Raw genomic sequence first — 15,243 nt, forward strand, 5'->3', positions numbered from 1 at the left:
TACTGTTGTAAACCATTACCCAATCTCTTGGAGAAAAAATTTTAAACTTAATGTTCCTGTTTATCCATGCCTGTCTTCTCTGTTGAATTATTTCTGCAGTGTACATGCTTTGAATCCTATCCTCCTCCAGCTTGAGCAGTTCTTCTTTCCTGTAATTTACTGACTCCTCACGGGACAACTTCTGCTGCACTGCCACCCTGAGACTGGGCACCAAAAACTCCATGGGTACCACTGCTTCCAGCCAATAAACCAACTTAAAAGGTGTCATTCCTGTTGTGACTTTGAATGCAGTCCTAAAAGCCCAAAGTGCAGAGTCTAACTTCTCATCCCAGTCTGTCCTGTTTTGATTTACCAGCTTCCTGATTATCCTGACCAAAATCTTATTGGTACTCTCTGCCTGTCCATTTGCCTGAGGGTAATACACAGTTGATTTCTTGTGCAAAATCATATGCTCTGTCAGTTTACTCATCACTTTGTTAATGAAATGGCCTCCCTGATCAGAAACTAGCTCAATTGGACACCCAAACCTGGTCATGATATTCTTGTAAAGAAACTTTGCCACACTCCTTGCTGCATTATCTCTCAAAGCTATTGCTTCAACCCATTTTGTGCAATAATCAGTTGCAACCAGAATATACCTGTTCTGTGTAAATCTTGCAGGTGGTTTGATAGGACCAACAAAATCCAACCCCCACTTCTGAAATGGTTCTAAAGGTAGCACAGGTTGTAATGGCATCCTATCTACATTCAATGGTCTGCCCTCTCTTTGACATAACAAACAGTTTTTACTAAATTCCTGAGCATCCTTAATCACAGTAGGCCACCAAAGTCCTGCTTGAAATATCTTTTTTGTTGTAACATCTCCTGAAAAGTGGCCTCCTGCATTACCTGCATGAGCCTCTGCAAGAAGTGCTCTCTGTTCATATTCACGAACACATCTCTTGATCACTTGGTCAATTCCTCTCTTATACAACACCCCTGCAATCACTGTAAATGGTTTACTTCTTAGGGCCAACCTCTTTCTATGATCCTTGTTCATTGTTTCAGGTAAAACTCCTTCAGTTAAAAATTGCAACATGTCCTCATACCAGTCCCCTGACTGGTCAGTCACTTGAATAAGAAAAAGTTCTGCATCAGGTAATTGGTCAGGTACACCTTCAGGATCATATTCCCCTGACTCTAATCTACTCAAATAATCAGCCAAGACATGAAGTCTTCCAGGAGTATGTATAACCACATAGTCAAACTCCTACAACGATAATATCCACCTGGCTAACCTTCCTGACAAATGTGGTTTATTGACCAGGTAAATCAATGCTTGGTGATCAACATGAAAAATTACCCTGTTTGCCAACAAGTAATGCCTAAAATTTTGTAAAGCATATACCATTCCCAAGCACTCCCTTTCTGTCACTGTGTAGTTTTTTTCTGCAGGTATTAATACCCTACTGGCATAATAAATGGGTCTGAACCATCCTCTTCTTTGCTCCTGCATCAATGTTGCTCCAACTGCTACATGGGATGCATCTACAAAGATATGGAATGGTAATTTCCAATCAGGAACAATCAGTACAGGTGCTACTGTTAGCATATTCTTCAGAATCTGAAATGCTTTGATTTGCTCTTCCTTCCATTCAAATACACTATCTTTCTTTGTAAGTTTTGTCAATGGAATACACACATGAGCCAAATACCTCAAAAATCTATTATGCCACTTAACCTGTCCCAAAAACCTACCCAACTGTTTAACTGTTTTGGGCTCTGGTGCTTTCCTGATGGTTTCCACCTTGTTAGGATCAATAGAAACCCCTTCTTCAGAAATGATATGCCCTAAGAGGACTCCCCTCTTAACTGCAAAAGCACATTTTGCTGGATTTAGTGACAACCTGAACTCCCTGCATTTCTGAAAACACAGTCTCAGGTGTCCAAGATGCTCCTGTTTCTTTCCAAAAACACTGAAATCATCAAAGAAAACTCTCATGAAGGTTGTCAAAAACTCTGAAAATATATGTTGCACTACTTTTTGAAATGTTGGAGGAGCATTTTTCAGACCAAATGTCATCACATTACTTGCATACACCCCCCATTCAGTCACAAAAGCAGTTTTATTCCTGTCTTCAAATGCTATTGCAATTTGGTTATACCCACTAAATCCATCCAAGAAGCTATAAATCTCATGTCCAGCTACTACATCAAGTAGAGTGTCACAAAAAGGCAAAGGAAAAGGATCAGTTTTGGTAGCTGCATTAAGCTTCCTGTAGTCAACACATACCCTGATCTTGCCATTTTTCTTTGGAACTACAACAATTGGTGATAACCAAGTAACTTCTTCCACAGGATAGATAAAACCAACAGCCAAAAGCTTATCTATCTCTTCTTTTACCTGCTTAGCATAATTGGGATTCATCCTGTACCTTTGTTGTACCACAGGAACTGCATCAGCCTTCAGGTTAATTTTATGCTAACAAAAACTAGCATCAACTCCCTTCATATCTATGTACTTCCATACAAAAATATCTTTAAATTCCAACAATAACTCCTTAAGTTTCAGTTTAAATTCCTCATCAATATCTGCTAAGACTTTCACTGTTTAGGGTTCTTCCTGAGTGTTTAGGTTCAGTTCCTGCAATTCATCCTGAGTTACCCTAGCAGTATTTGCCATCTGATGCTCAAATGCCCTTTTTGCTTGCTTCACTGCTTCAATAGCTTCCTCTTCTTCCTTCTTTTGAATTTGCAGGTTCTTTAGTAAATCATTACCCATTTTGTTGCTTGGTTGTCTACTTCCCTGAGTAATCAGTGATTCATGAAATCCTTATTGTTTTCCATCATCCACTGAATGTAGGACATATCTATCTGCAATCTTCTGCACATCCACTTCAAATATTGGTACTACTGATGAATTAGTCTTCAGAAACTCCTCTTCTGCATCTTCTCCAATTTCTTCCACCATGTTCAGTCCTTCTGCATGCAATTCCCTAAACCCTGGTGGTATAACTTTCTTTGCATCCATTTGCATTTTCACTTTCTTCTTCCCTCTTTTGATTACAATAGCATCTGCTCCCCATAACTGCTTTACTCTTGCTGCCCTCAACCAAGGTCTACCCAACATCATCGGGTATAAACATGTTGATTCTTCTAACCTGAGAACTACAAAGTTGGCAACAAACTGCAATCCTCCCACCGAAATTAACAAATTTCTGAGAATTCCCAAAGGCTGAACTCTCCTTTGATCTGCTATCTTTACCTGAAAAGGTGCTGGATCCCAGTTCAAGAGAGTTAATTTTTTGCATGTAGATTCTGGAAGAATATTGACTCATGAACCACCATCCAAGAAAACTCCTGGGACAAAAACTTTCCCAATAGATACCCCAACAACTGTTACTTTATAATCCACATCCATTGGGAAAACTTCACATGCCTCTCCAATATTATTTTCTTTAGGATCAGTACTCATTACCTGATTACCATTTACTTCCTTCATTAACTTTTTGAGCAATTGTTGAGAAAAAGCAAATACCAACCTCAACATCTGCTTTACAGTAAATGTAATTGGAGCTGCCAACAAAGCTTCATAAAATTCATCACTATTGCCCTGCTCTTTCAGTACAGCTTTTCCTTGTCCCAACAAATCTTTACCTTGCTTGCCCAAAGCATTTGCAAGAAATTCCCACTCATCTGTGAATACATTCCCATCCTGAGATTACTGTAGTTTCTTCAGTGTCTCATTTCTCACTTCTTTCTGCTCTTTCCGGTTAACAATACCTTTATCTGCTTTTTCCTGAACAACCTCTTTCATTGGTTTTGATTTTGATCTTGTCACTATCATGACATCAGTGCACTTATTGCTTTCAGGGACATCTTCAATTTGGATACATGTTGGACAGTCACAATTGCATTGCTTACACATTCCCTGAGTATACTGACATTCCTGAACTTTGTCAACAGATTCCTGCTTCTCCTGACAGCATGGTACTTTGTCCTGAACCCATTCTTCCTCAACCCATTCTTCATCTATCCATTCTTCCAAAACCACAAGATTAGCCTCCCCTGGAGGTCTCTGCTGCTGTTGAACTGGAGTTTGTTGGTTTTGCCCCTGAGGCCTGTTGTTATTGTTGTTATTATTATTGTATCTGATGATAGGAATACCTCTATCATTTCTGTGTTTGCACCACAGCTCACAATCAGGACCTTGTCTGTGTCCTGTTGCTCCACAATAATTACAAGGTGACTGCTGCATGTTATTTTGACCCCTATTCTGAAATCCCCAATTGTTTTGATTCTGAAATCTTCTTGGAGGTGCAGGTCCCTGATATCTCCTGTTATTACCTTGTGGAGCTACCACATTTGCTGCTGCCTCCCTCATCTTCTGAACAATGTACTCAGGTCTTCTTCCCCTGAAATCTGGATTATAGTAACAATTCTCATATTCATGACCAAATCTTTGACAAACCTGACAATAAGGTTTATCTGACATTGCAAACTGATTCATCCCCATTGATTGTAGTTTTTCCTGAACAATCTTGTTAACTGCTTCTACAGTAACCATATCCTTTCCCTGCTTCTTGTCAGTCTTTTCCTTATCTTTGTCCTTCTTCTGCTTTTTCTTTCCCTTCTTCTTCTTCTTTTTCTTCTTCTTTTCTACCCACTCTTCATCCTTAGAATCAGTTTCCTCTTCAGTATCCTAATCTGAATCTTCAGTATCTGATCCTGAGTCTTTTGCTTCAGAATCTGAATCCTCAGTCTTTTTCTTCTTCTTATTTTTTAATTCTGCTTTGCCTCCATATCTCCTTTCAGCTCTAGCTGCTGCTTCCACCAATTCAGTAAAATCCTGTGCAGTGGCTAGTGGGGGTCTCCCTGCAACTGCACTCTTGAACTGCTTTTTCAGCCCTTTACAAAAATAATCTCCCAATTGCTCCATAGAAGGTTGTTGGGCTGCTTCCAACCTATTATTCAAATTCCTGAACTTTTGTGCATAGTCTTCCACTAGCAAATCTTCCTGTTTCAATCTTCTCAATTTCTTCAAGATGTCTTCAGGTGTCTTGTCCTCCCTGAACCTTAAAAGAAATCTAAGCTTCAAGTCATTATAATCAGCAAAAGCTCCCATGCCATACTGGATGAACCAATCCATGGCCTTGCCTTGCAATGTTGCTGCAAAATGTTCTTTCTTCACTGCATCTGGATGAAGTGCCTCATACCCACTGGCAGACCATCTTGTTTGAAACTGACCAACATGGCTATCAACATCTTGGGTTTTCTTCCCGCTGAACTTACCCGCTCCCACTTTGGGATTTGGTGCAACCATTGGTGGTGCTGGAAGTGGTGCAGGTACTCTTACCAGAAGTGGATTAAAAGGTAGATTACCTGTTCTTGCAGGTACAAACTGCAACTGCCTTCTTGTCCTTAAGAGTGTTTGAGTTAGTAATGCATTAACCAACTGTCCCAATAGTGGGTTTGCTGTGGGTGGAGTGGTTTGTTGGCCTTCTTGGTTTGCAGGTGGGGTTTCCTGCACCCTATCTTCAGGTTCATGCAGTTCAGTCCCCTCCCCAACAATATCTGCCCCTACAGCAAGTTCTCCTATTGGTTCTTGTTGATCATCACCATCTAACTCATCTACTTGTCTCCCCCTTACAGATAATTCCCTTCTAAGTCTAAACCTTGTTCCATATGAATGTTGTGGAACATTCGACCCCTGCCCTGATTCACTCATGCATTGCTGCTTCTCCCTTGTCTAGAATACTGTACTAGCATTCTTTGATTATGCACATTGTAGTTTGAAGGTAAATTACAGGCTCCAAAGGGTAACAGTTTTGTAACTACCTTTTCGAGAATGAGAATTCTGCCTTCGTTGGGCAGTTGTGGGTAGAATTCTTTCAAGAATTGTGATGCATACTCCTCAGACTCTTCCCTCGGTGTTTTCCAGTTCGCAAAATCCCGCAAATGGTCACTATCAGGGAACAAGTCGCCGCTGTGATTCATTCCTTAGCACCCATATGGTTTTAGGCGAAATTCGAACCAATTGCAGGATCGCCAAATGTTAGGCACACATTGCCATAACAAATAACCAATGCAGTAAACATACAATTCATATCAAACAGGAAGCAGGAAACTGCATACTTCAAACACCATACTGCAAAGGAAACAGGTACATAACATCATAGATAGAGGGAAAATAGTGTGCAATTCATCATCATTATTCAGTAATACAGCAGAAAACACAGAACTAATGCAGGAGAGAGCCAACTGCATCAACAGGCATAGACATAACTGCTTCTCGTCCTGAGAATTCACGAGACACACAACTAACTTCCCCAAAATATAAAATACCAATGTTCACTTATCCCTAAGGTTCAAAGATAAAGGTTTTAGTTACAATTCAAAAAGTAATAGCCTGACTGCCCTGAAAGCCCTGATAAATCAGGCACTAACACAACACTTTTGTGTTATTACTATTATCACCTTACTTTTCTTTTCAGACTGTTGTATCTCATATCAAGGTTTAACGTTTTAGTCTCACATGTCATTTTAGCCTTTTGCAAAGATTGACAAGACATTTTATTTCTCTCCTCTTATCTATCTATCTATCTATGCAAGTATGCATGTGTTACCTAAGTATTTATGTAAGAATGTATGCACCTACGTAAGTATGTATGTAGAGTCCAAGGGTGTATATAGTTATGCATGAAAGCTACACAAGTACATATGTAGAGCCCAAGGGTGTAGATAGGTGTGTATGAAACGGTAAGTGCATTGTGTTTGTGCACGCACATATGCACACGCAGTTGTATTTATATGTAGATAGATACGTACATATGTATGTATGTATGCTTTTGTACATATGTCAGGACATACATGCATATATCTTTAGATAGACACACGCACACACCAAAAAAATGCAATGATCGCCCATAAATGCAAGCCTACACTTGCACACGGTAACAATTAATGAAAGGTGGTACCACACAGAGATTCAAGTATGAGAAAGAGTAAGGGTATTACATGTGCTCTGCCGAGCCCAGCGAAATTTCTAACACTTGCTTTGAAGACTTTGTATCATTGACATGCTCACCACCATTTTCCTGAAATAAAATCACCACAATCCTGTAAATAAAATTGAAACTAGCATATACAAAAAAGAAACTATTCTATGCACAATAGCACAATACTTGGCAAATTTTTTGTCTATGCTATCTCAATATCACGTAATTGCCTTCCCTTAATTGAGAGCTTTGTTTTTATTATTAAAAACACTATCACTAGGAAGCTTATCTTGGTTTCTGCATATTTTATTTCCTATTTTCATTTCCTCCGAAGCTCTTTAAACAAAAAGGTATGGTCAGTGTGAACGGACTAGGGCAAAGTAAGCCACAAGCGTGGCTTGTGTTGAGCCAGACCACACTAAAAGCTGAGGTAATTGTGCAAGTTTATTAAGCCTTGACAACCTTTTAAAATCTGGGCAAAATAAATTTTAAGATTAGTTTATGTGTTGAATGATTTCTATGAGAAGACAATGTGTATCCCAGACAAATTAAAATCACCTACCTAATAGTTAGATGCCTTATTTAAGTTGACACAAGGACACTTGGCTAGAGAGGGCTTACTTTGCCATTTCTAGTCATCATCAACAAACAAGTGGCCCTTAGGAAACTTAAGACGCTCTCTTCCTCTTCAGGTTGCTCAACCGGCTCCCTGTCCACCGGCACCTCACCCTAAAAGGGTTTCAAGAGACTCACATGAAAAGCATTGTGAATCTTCCAAGTGTTTGGCAACTTGAATCTGAGGGATACATCATTTATCTTTTCTTGAATCTGGAAAGGACTATAGTCTCGCATTCTTATCTTTGGAAAAAGCCGCTCTTTTCCCTTTTGTTTTCTTAGGTGTGCCTTCTCAAACCATAAGAGAATCCTATCTTCTTCCTTCAGCTGCAAGTCGCGTCGAATCTTGTCGACTTCTTAAGCCGTGCTTGAGACGTCTCAAGAGCCTCGCGCACCTTGGCAAAAGCAGTATCTAGATCTAGATTGTACTTATCTACTTCAAAAATCTTATCCTGGGTCTTGGGAATTCTCTAATCTACCAACTGATTCCCTTTTTTCCTTTCTTTCCTGGTGCCCTGGGACCTGTGGGTAGCTTATTTAGCTTCCCTTGTCCATTGGCACGTCAGTCTCAATCGTCGAAACCCTAAGACGCACTATCATCTGATCCCTTTCTCTAGAATACTTTGATGAACTTGCATCTGGTTCCCTTGGTTCGTCGGAACCTTCGGATGTGCTACCATCGGATTCTCCAGTGAAGAATCCTACGATGAGTTGTCATCCAGTTCCGCTGCTTCATTCTTTTTGATATGGTGGAGTTACTATCCTATCTGTAAGATAAGTCAATGAGCCGGCATGCGTTCCAAATCGTTCCTTAGCATGTTGCATAAGTCTCTGAATAGAGTCAAACTTCTGGTTTGGACAATAGTCTCAAATCTCTTTCGGCAAACCATAGCAAAACCGCTCAACCTGGTCTTTCAAAGTAATCTTCCGAAACGAAGACACTGGCAAATAAGTATCCCAAAACCTCTGGCAGTAGTCATCCAATGTATCTTTCTCATTCATTTTCAAGTGATGCCAAGCTGTGATGACATTTGTTGCATATTCATATGATATCCAAGTTGCCGTGAAAATTGTCTTGAACAGCGTAACCGCGAAACGTTTCAAGGCCGAAACGTTTCACCTTGAAACGCGGTGTTTCACAACAAAACGTTTCAATCAAAAATGAGAGCAAAGTGAAACGTGACACCGAAACGTACATTTAGCGACTTTGAAACTAAAACCATGGTAACTTGTTGTTAGTGAAACGGCTTGTGTTTCACTTGGTGAGCGAAACGTTTCAAGGCCCGAAACGTTTCACCTGTTCTTACCTACCGAAACGCGTTTCATGGTAACGTTGGTGAATTTTATTCACGTCGTGGGCTTCCCAGCGTAACAACAGAGTAGACCACCATGTTTGTACAATTCCTTTCAAGTAAGATGCCGCCTAGAATGTTCTGAGAATCGTTCTCCAGAGAAGGCGACGTCAAACTGTTGTACAAACTCAAGAACTTGATGGGTGTCGTGGTAGCGTGAAAACGTCTCAAGCTTGATGGCCTGACTCCCTTCCTTGAACTCCTTGGTTTTGTTGTTGATCTGGTCACTGTCAATAGAGGAAGAGCTCTCCTCCTCTGAACTGCTAGATGGCCTTCCATGCCTTCTAGACTTCTTCAAAAATCTGCTTCAAAAGAATCTTGTCTTTGGTGCTTAGAAATTGAGGAACCTTCTTACCATCCTCAAATACTTCAAACGGCGCCTTCCCCATGTGTTGTTGCAGGCAAACTCCACCAAGGGCAAATACTTTTCCCGTTAATATTTTTGATCCAAAATATAAGACTTTAACAAATCCAAAACCATTGAATTAGCTATCTCAAATTGCCCGTCTGTCTGCGTGTGGATCGAGGGCGAGAACTGCAACCGTGTGCCAATCTCCTAGATTGCCCGCCAAAACAAACTAGTAAATAAGGGGTCTGTGTCCGAAACAAGGGACTCAAGCATGCAATGTAATCGGAAAATCTGTGAGACAAATAGTTTCGCTAAATGATCGGCTTAACTGTCTTCATAACTGTCTTCAGAATGAAGTGGGCCTGTTTATTAAATATGTCGATGACTGTCCAAATGCCATCCTGCCCACTTTGAATCTTGGGAAGATCAAAAATAAAATCCATGGCAATGTTTTCCCGGGGACGGGAGGGTATGGGTAAAGGCTATAGAAACCCTTGTGCCCTATGCCTGTCAAACTTGACCTTTTCGCATACTAAGCAACTGCCAACAAACACGTCCACATCCATTTATTTGCAAATTTCAGCATCTGCATTTTCAGCGCGTCGTCGCCCTCATCGTCGACATAGAGGCAGAATTCAACAGATACAAGATTTGCAGATTTCAACCCTTGGCGTTTTCAGTTTTCAGCCCATCTCGTCGTCCTCCTCATCATCGTCGGCAAGTCCATTGCATTGTAGAGATTTGCGCAAGCGATAGTAGACCGCTCTCGCCATAGAGAGTGGGGCCTTCGGAGGAGGGTTTGACAACTTTTCGTGTCATATTCTTCTCTCTCTCCGTCTCAGCACCTTCATTCACAGTGCTAATCCACTTTGTTAGTGATCATTTGCACTCTCTCACTAAAGGAACGAAAGGCTCTCCCTTCCGTAAGTAAAAGGAACCCTTGAGCACAATTCGGAGCACTCATCTTGAGCAAAGTTCAACATTCACATCCGTTGCACCTTACATTCTGCCACAGTCTAGCATGATCCGGTAACTTAGGACTGAGTCTGGCATCTTTGTGAGCTTCTAGCAGGACGTGCATGTCCAGGCCGGTCACACTTGCATACCCTCTCTTGCACAGGACAGCACTTCATCATGTAGGCAATTTGTCGCACGAACCACCTCTTAGGACCTTATAATTTAATAAGTCAATTCAGCCTTTTGATTAAATGAATCGTGAGGGCTGCCTTTTCTCTGCTCGACCCAACCTTTGGTGGGTATAAGGGCAGCCCATGGCCAACGTTTCCAGCAAGAAGCAGAAAGGAGAGAAGGCCAGCGTTTTTCTCTTAATTCTCCTCAACGTTTTCAGCCAGGTTGATCAGCCTCATCAGCCTGAACAGCCAACGATCTCAGCCTCTTGATCACCACCAATTTTCAGCCCCTAGCCTTGTCGTAGTAGCAATCCCCTTGCCATCGACACAGTTAGCAGTTCAACATTCAACCATAGCCTCGTCGTCGTCGTCGTCGAACCAGTAACCAGTAACCGGGTACCGGTACGTACCGGTACGTACCGGTACCCGACATGAGTAACATCAGCATCCATTAGCATCAGCATCCAGTCATTGTATGAGCATTTGTGCAAGAATAAAGAAAGTACTTGCTCTAGCAACAGAGCAAGGGGGCCCTTGAGGGTTGGGACCCGACATCCCTATGTCATCTCTTTTCTCTCTCATCTCTCCCTTTCTTTTCAGTTCAATTCTTTCAAGTGAAGTAAAGTGTCCCTTGTGTTTGTGTGGAGTACTAGATCCGAGCTAAATCCATAAATACTTTCGCTGCACCTGACACACTCTCACTCTCTCTCCAAGTTTATGCTATTGTGATTCACCATCTCTTCTTAACGTACAGAAATGTTTCATGATGTGAAAGGCAGTTACATGGCTTTTGCAAATTCCGAGGTCACACCCCTTCTATCAAGGCTCTCCGACAGACCTAGCCTTCATGCTTACCTCATTGGGATATAGACCAAGCACTCTACATATGATTCCAAATTCGAGTCATCAATTGGACCTTTCCCAGAGGCATGGAGTTTTTACTACGACCTGTAGCATCAGTCTTTGAACCATGAGGAAGGCTCGTTGTGCTCACCTTCTTGGCTCACACTCTTTCTCTACATCCACCACTTTGACAGCTATTTGGATTGAGCTACTACATACTCTTCGTAGCCCACTGAGGTACTTCGGTAGGTTCCTCCAAAGTAGCGGAAAGACATCGATACTCTTTTCTTCGCACATGGGCAAGATATTCAATCCTTTTCAGTCTAGACCGTGGTCGCATCACCCAGCACTACGCACCTCCATAGAGGTTCATTTTGCATTCGTCGTACACACCACCTTGATGTATACATAACCCTCACATTACACACCCTGTCTTGTAGATATGACATGAGAAAGAAGCAAAGCTCCTGGAGCACACATGCCTTGACTAAAGATGAAGCTTTGGTGTAACTCTCAATAAACTCCCCCAAAGGGCTTTTGCCATTAGACATAAATAACCAGGCAGACGTGTTCCACGCATGCCTTGGCCATCAAAACTTTGCCAACAAAGGAAAGCTGAATGAGCATCGAGTGTGAACCTACATCGTTGCCCAAAAAAAAAAAACTCCTCAAAGATGATAGCAACTTTCGTAAAGGATCAAGGAAGATACTTCCTTCAAATCATGGAAACACGCAGATTGCACTCTGTATTCCAAAACATTCATACCAACCAGATAACGATGCTCCCTTCCTCTTCAGCTTACGTACTACCATCGACGAGAAAAACTTAGCATCAAATGAGAGTACCCGGGATGATGCAAGACCATGAGCTCCACCCAGCATTCGGTGCGCCTCCAAGCATGATTCTCGAACGTCGCGACACGACGAGGGAAGAGACGATGAGCATTTTAGTGCACGCCGCATGTACACGAAACCCTTGCAGCGCCAAGCTATGGCCATCTTCGTCTGCTGCTGCAGAAATGTTACGTAAACGAAAATTAAAATGGCATCTTGCCCTTTACATTGCGTAACAAGGTAAAGGCTGGGTTCACATCGGCCGGCGGAAATGAGCAAAAGCTGTGAGCCAATCATAAGCTCTCTCTCTCTCTCTCCTTGCCCTATTATAGTGATATACTACTACTGGCTCTACTTTTGTTTTTCATTACATAGAATCTCCCCAAGATCCTTTAGGATCTCCAATTAGCATGTCCATGCACGTCACCATTTAAAACCAATGTTAATGAGTAGCATTTGAACTCATCACGTACATAGTATGAAACTCAAGCTAAACCACTAGGCTAAATGCGTGCGCTGGTCCTTGAGCTCTCTTTGAGCCATAAAAAAAAGGATGAAGAAGAAGAAGAGAAATCTTGCGGGAACATTTTTGTATATGTCTATGTGTGTGTGTGTGTGTGTGTGTGTGTGTGTGTGTGTGTGTGTGTGTGTGTGTGAGAGAGAGAGAGAGAGAGAGCTGATTGGAAAAGAGGAAGAGAGAGGATGATGTGCCTTTAAGACGCATCGCTTAAGCCTAGGCATGGTAGATCAAAAATACACCTATAGAGATAAAGAGAGAAATCAAATATATGATAGAGCTTACAATGTATAATCCAATGTAGCATTCATTGTTAATACATATCATTAACAAAACTAATTAGATGCTATCATTCAATAGAAAGAGAAAGAGAGTTGGTTGCATAATGTTTGTGCATCGCAAGCAGTTAGAAATAGTAATTGAATTTTTACGCATGCAAACACTAAAGTGGCTAATTCTAAACCATACACATCATTCCCTTTCCACATATGATGGTTGCATAAGATTCTACATGACAATCACATGGGTTTGCACATTTGGTTTACATATGTGAAAGGGTTTCACATATATGTGAAGTGGAACAAGGCCCACACCCCAACAAACCTCCCTTTTGTGGGTTTTGTTGCACTCACACAATCTTGCCCTCGAAACACATTAAGGGTTGGCACACAATACACAAGCCTCTCTTTCAACACAAGTAAGTGGTAGGCAAACACAAGCTTCCCCTACACGCACAAGGGTAAGCATACAAGTCTCCCAAACACAAAGGTAAATCTTTCTTTTTCTAAGGTACGTTTTTCTCTTGAAATATATGTCTTATGTTTGGTTTCTCATAAGCCACAGAAGCATACAATAATATTTAATTATATGAAATTTTAGATATTTCTAATTGTTCGGTAAATAAAATGTTTGTTCAATATTTTCTTTAAACATGGAATCTTCAAAACAAAATTCAAATGCTTAAGACCATAGAACGAAAATTTCTATTAAAGTAAGATATTCACAAATCCAAAAGTTGAATCTAGTCTATTCTAGATTTCTATAGAGCTCTATCTATAGTTAAGACGCTAAAAGATCACTAGCATTTAAACTCCAAATAAAATTTCACAGTTTCAATTAAGGATAGAAGGTGAGCTTTCAGTCACACAATGATGCTTATATGATTAAGATATGTACATTAGATATCTCAAGGAGAGACATGTCCATATAGTCATATTTGGTTTCGTAAAATTCATTCAGAGTGCAACATAAGCCCTACTCAAGGTATATGAGAACCAATTGATTAAGAATCTATGTATGTGTTGTGAATGTTCTATGGATCCTTTGTTTAGAAGGGATGTTCTAGCAGAACTTCAAGTGAAAGATGCATGTCTATCATTAATGTTTATTTTTGTGGTCCAGTGAGTATTCTTAGTTATTCAAAACCTAATGTATTACAGGTTCATGCACCTATCCAACTTTATGTTCAAGTACCTAAATCATTTCATGCTAGCATGATTCTCATATTTGAGGTATATATATCTAAAGTATTTTAGGTACATATGATATATAAATGGTAAAATGATCTCCTTCCTCTTGAGGATAAGGTTGTTGATGTTCATTGCTTTAATCTGCCATATCTTCTTTGGAACTCTATGCAATATCCTCAATGTATTGCAACATCATTAAAGCTTTGTGTTATAATAATTAACCTAGAAGAAAGTCTTTTAGGGATCAAGGTGTGTCCTCCCATGGAGGTACTATACCTACAATGAAATATGCTTAGATTCAAGCTTTCCCTAACGACAAGACATGCTGCTACGAACAAATACCTCTTAAAGTAACATTAATTTCTTTCTTTTTCCAAACAAGACAACAATGTATCATATATGATGCAAATTGATAAATCCTAAGACATGAATATTTTCCATGGTATAATGAAAAGGAAAATTTAAGCGATGTATTCTAATGGTGTGTGTGTGTGTGTGTGTGTGTGTGTGTGTGTGTGCTATATGTAATGAGATGATGGTGGATGATTGATTCTCTTAAGCACCAAGTAGGATAGCCATCTATAGTAAAATGATGTCTCTATTAAAAAGTGGATCCCATGCAATATGTTACCTCTCTTCCTTCATATGTTTACAGTCAAGGACACCTATGATATAAGGGTAGGGTAATATCACCATTTTTCATTTGTTTGTGAAGCCTAAAAGTACTACAAAGTAATTAAAATTAATTTTGATCCCTTGAAGATGTAATAGAGTAATCAAAATGAAAACCTATAGTTGGATGAGAAAATGGCTTTGTCTAGCCTGTGTTGATATCTGGCTTAGATCAGGCCATCGAGTATGCAAGAATGACAAGATTAATGCTAACGTATTAAAAAAGCCTTTGAACATTCACAACTTGCATGACACACCATTGGAAACTAAATGGGAAGCTTTCAAGAAATTTATTCTTGTGCCGAAGAATGCTTTGCCATAAAGCATGTCTATGGTATCAACAAAAGGTAGTTCACGAAGGTGGTTTGATAAAGAATGTCAAGATGCTCAAAACTCCTTGATAAACCTAGATGCAACTATGGACAAAGAGAAATTTCAAAGTCATTTGCATACATACAAGGCATTGATTCAAAACAAGAGAAGAA

The 15,243-nt window shown here is 40.3% G+C and overlaps 1 protein-coding gene across 1 annotated transcript in view; it reads right to left on the bottom strand.

Annotated features, from left to right (window-relative positions):
• Positions 1-12,349, bottom strand: part of LOC147424304 (uncharacterized) — a 101,410-nt gene extending 89,061 nt beyond the window's left edge. The window contains exons 1-2 of the mRNA XM_086500825.1: positions 12,113-12,349; positions 6,997-7,076 (exon numbers count right to left, since the gene is read on the bottom strand). Of these exons, the coding sequence (XP_086356951.1) occupies positions 6,997-7,076; positions 12,113-12,265 (233 nt within the window). The 5' untranslated portion in view covers positions 12,266-12,349. The remainder of the gene's footprint in view (positions 1-6,996; positions 7,077-12,112) is intronic.
• Between the last annotated feature and the right edge of the window lie 2,894 nt (positions 12,350-15,243).

This window comes from Adiantum capillus-veneris, chromosome 25 (assembly GCF_014529385.1).
Source record: "Adiantum capillus-veneris isolate H3 chromosome 25, ASM1452938v2, whole genome shotgun sequence".
In the NCBI taxonomy this organism is placed as follows: domain Eukaryota; kingdom Viridiplantae; phylum Streptophyta; class Polypodiopsida; order Polypodiales; family Pteridaceae; genus Adiantum; species Adiantum capillus-veneris.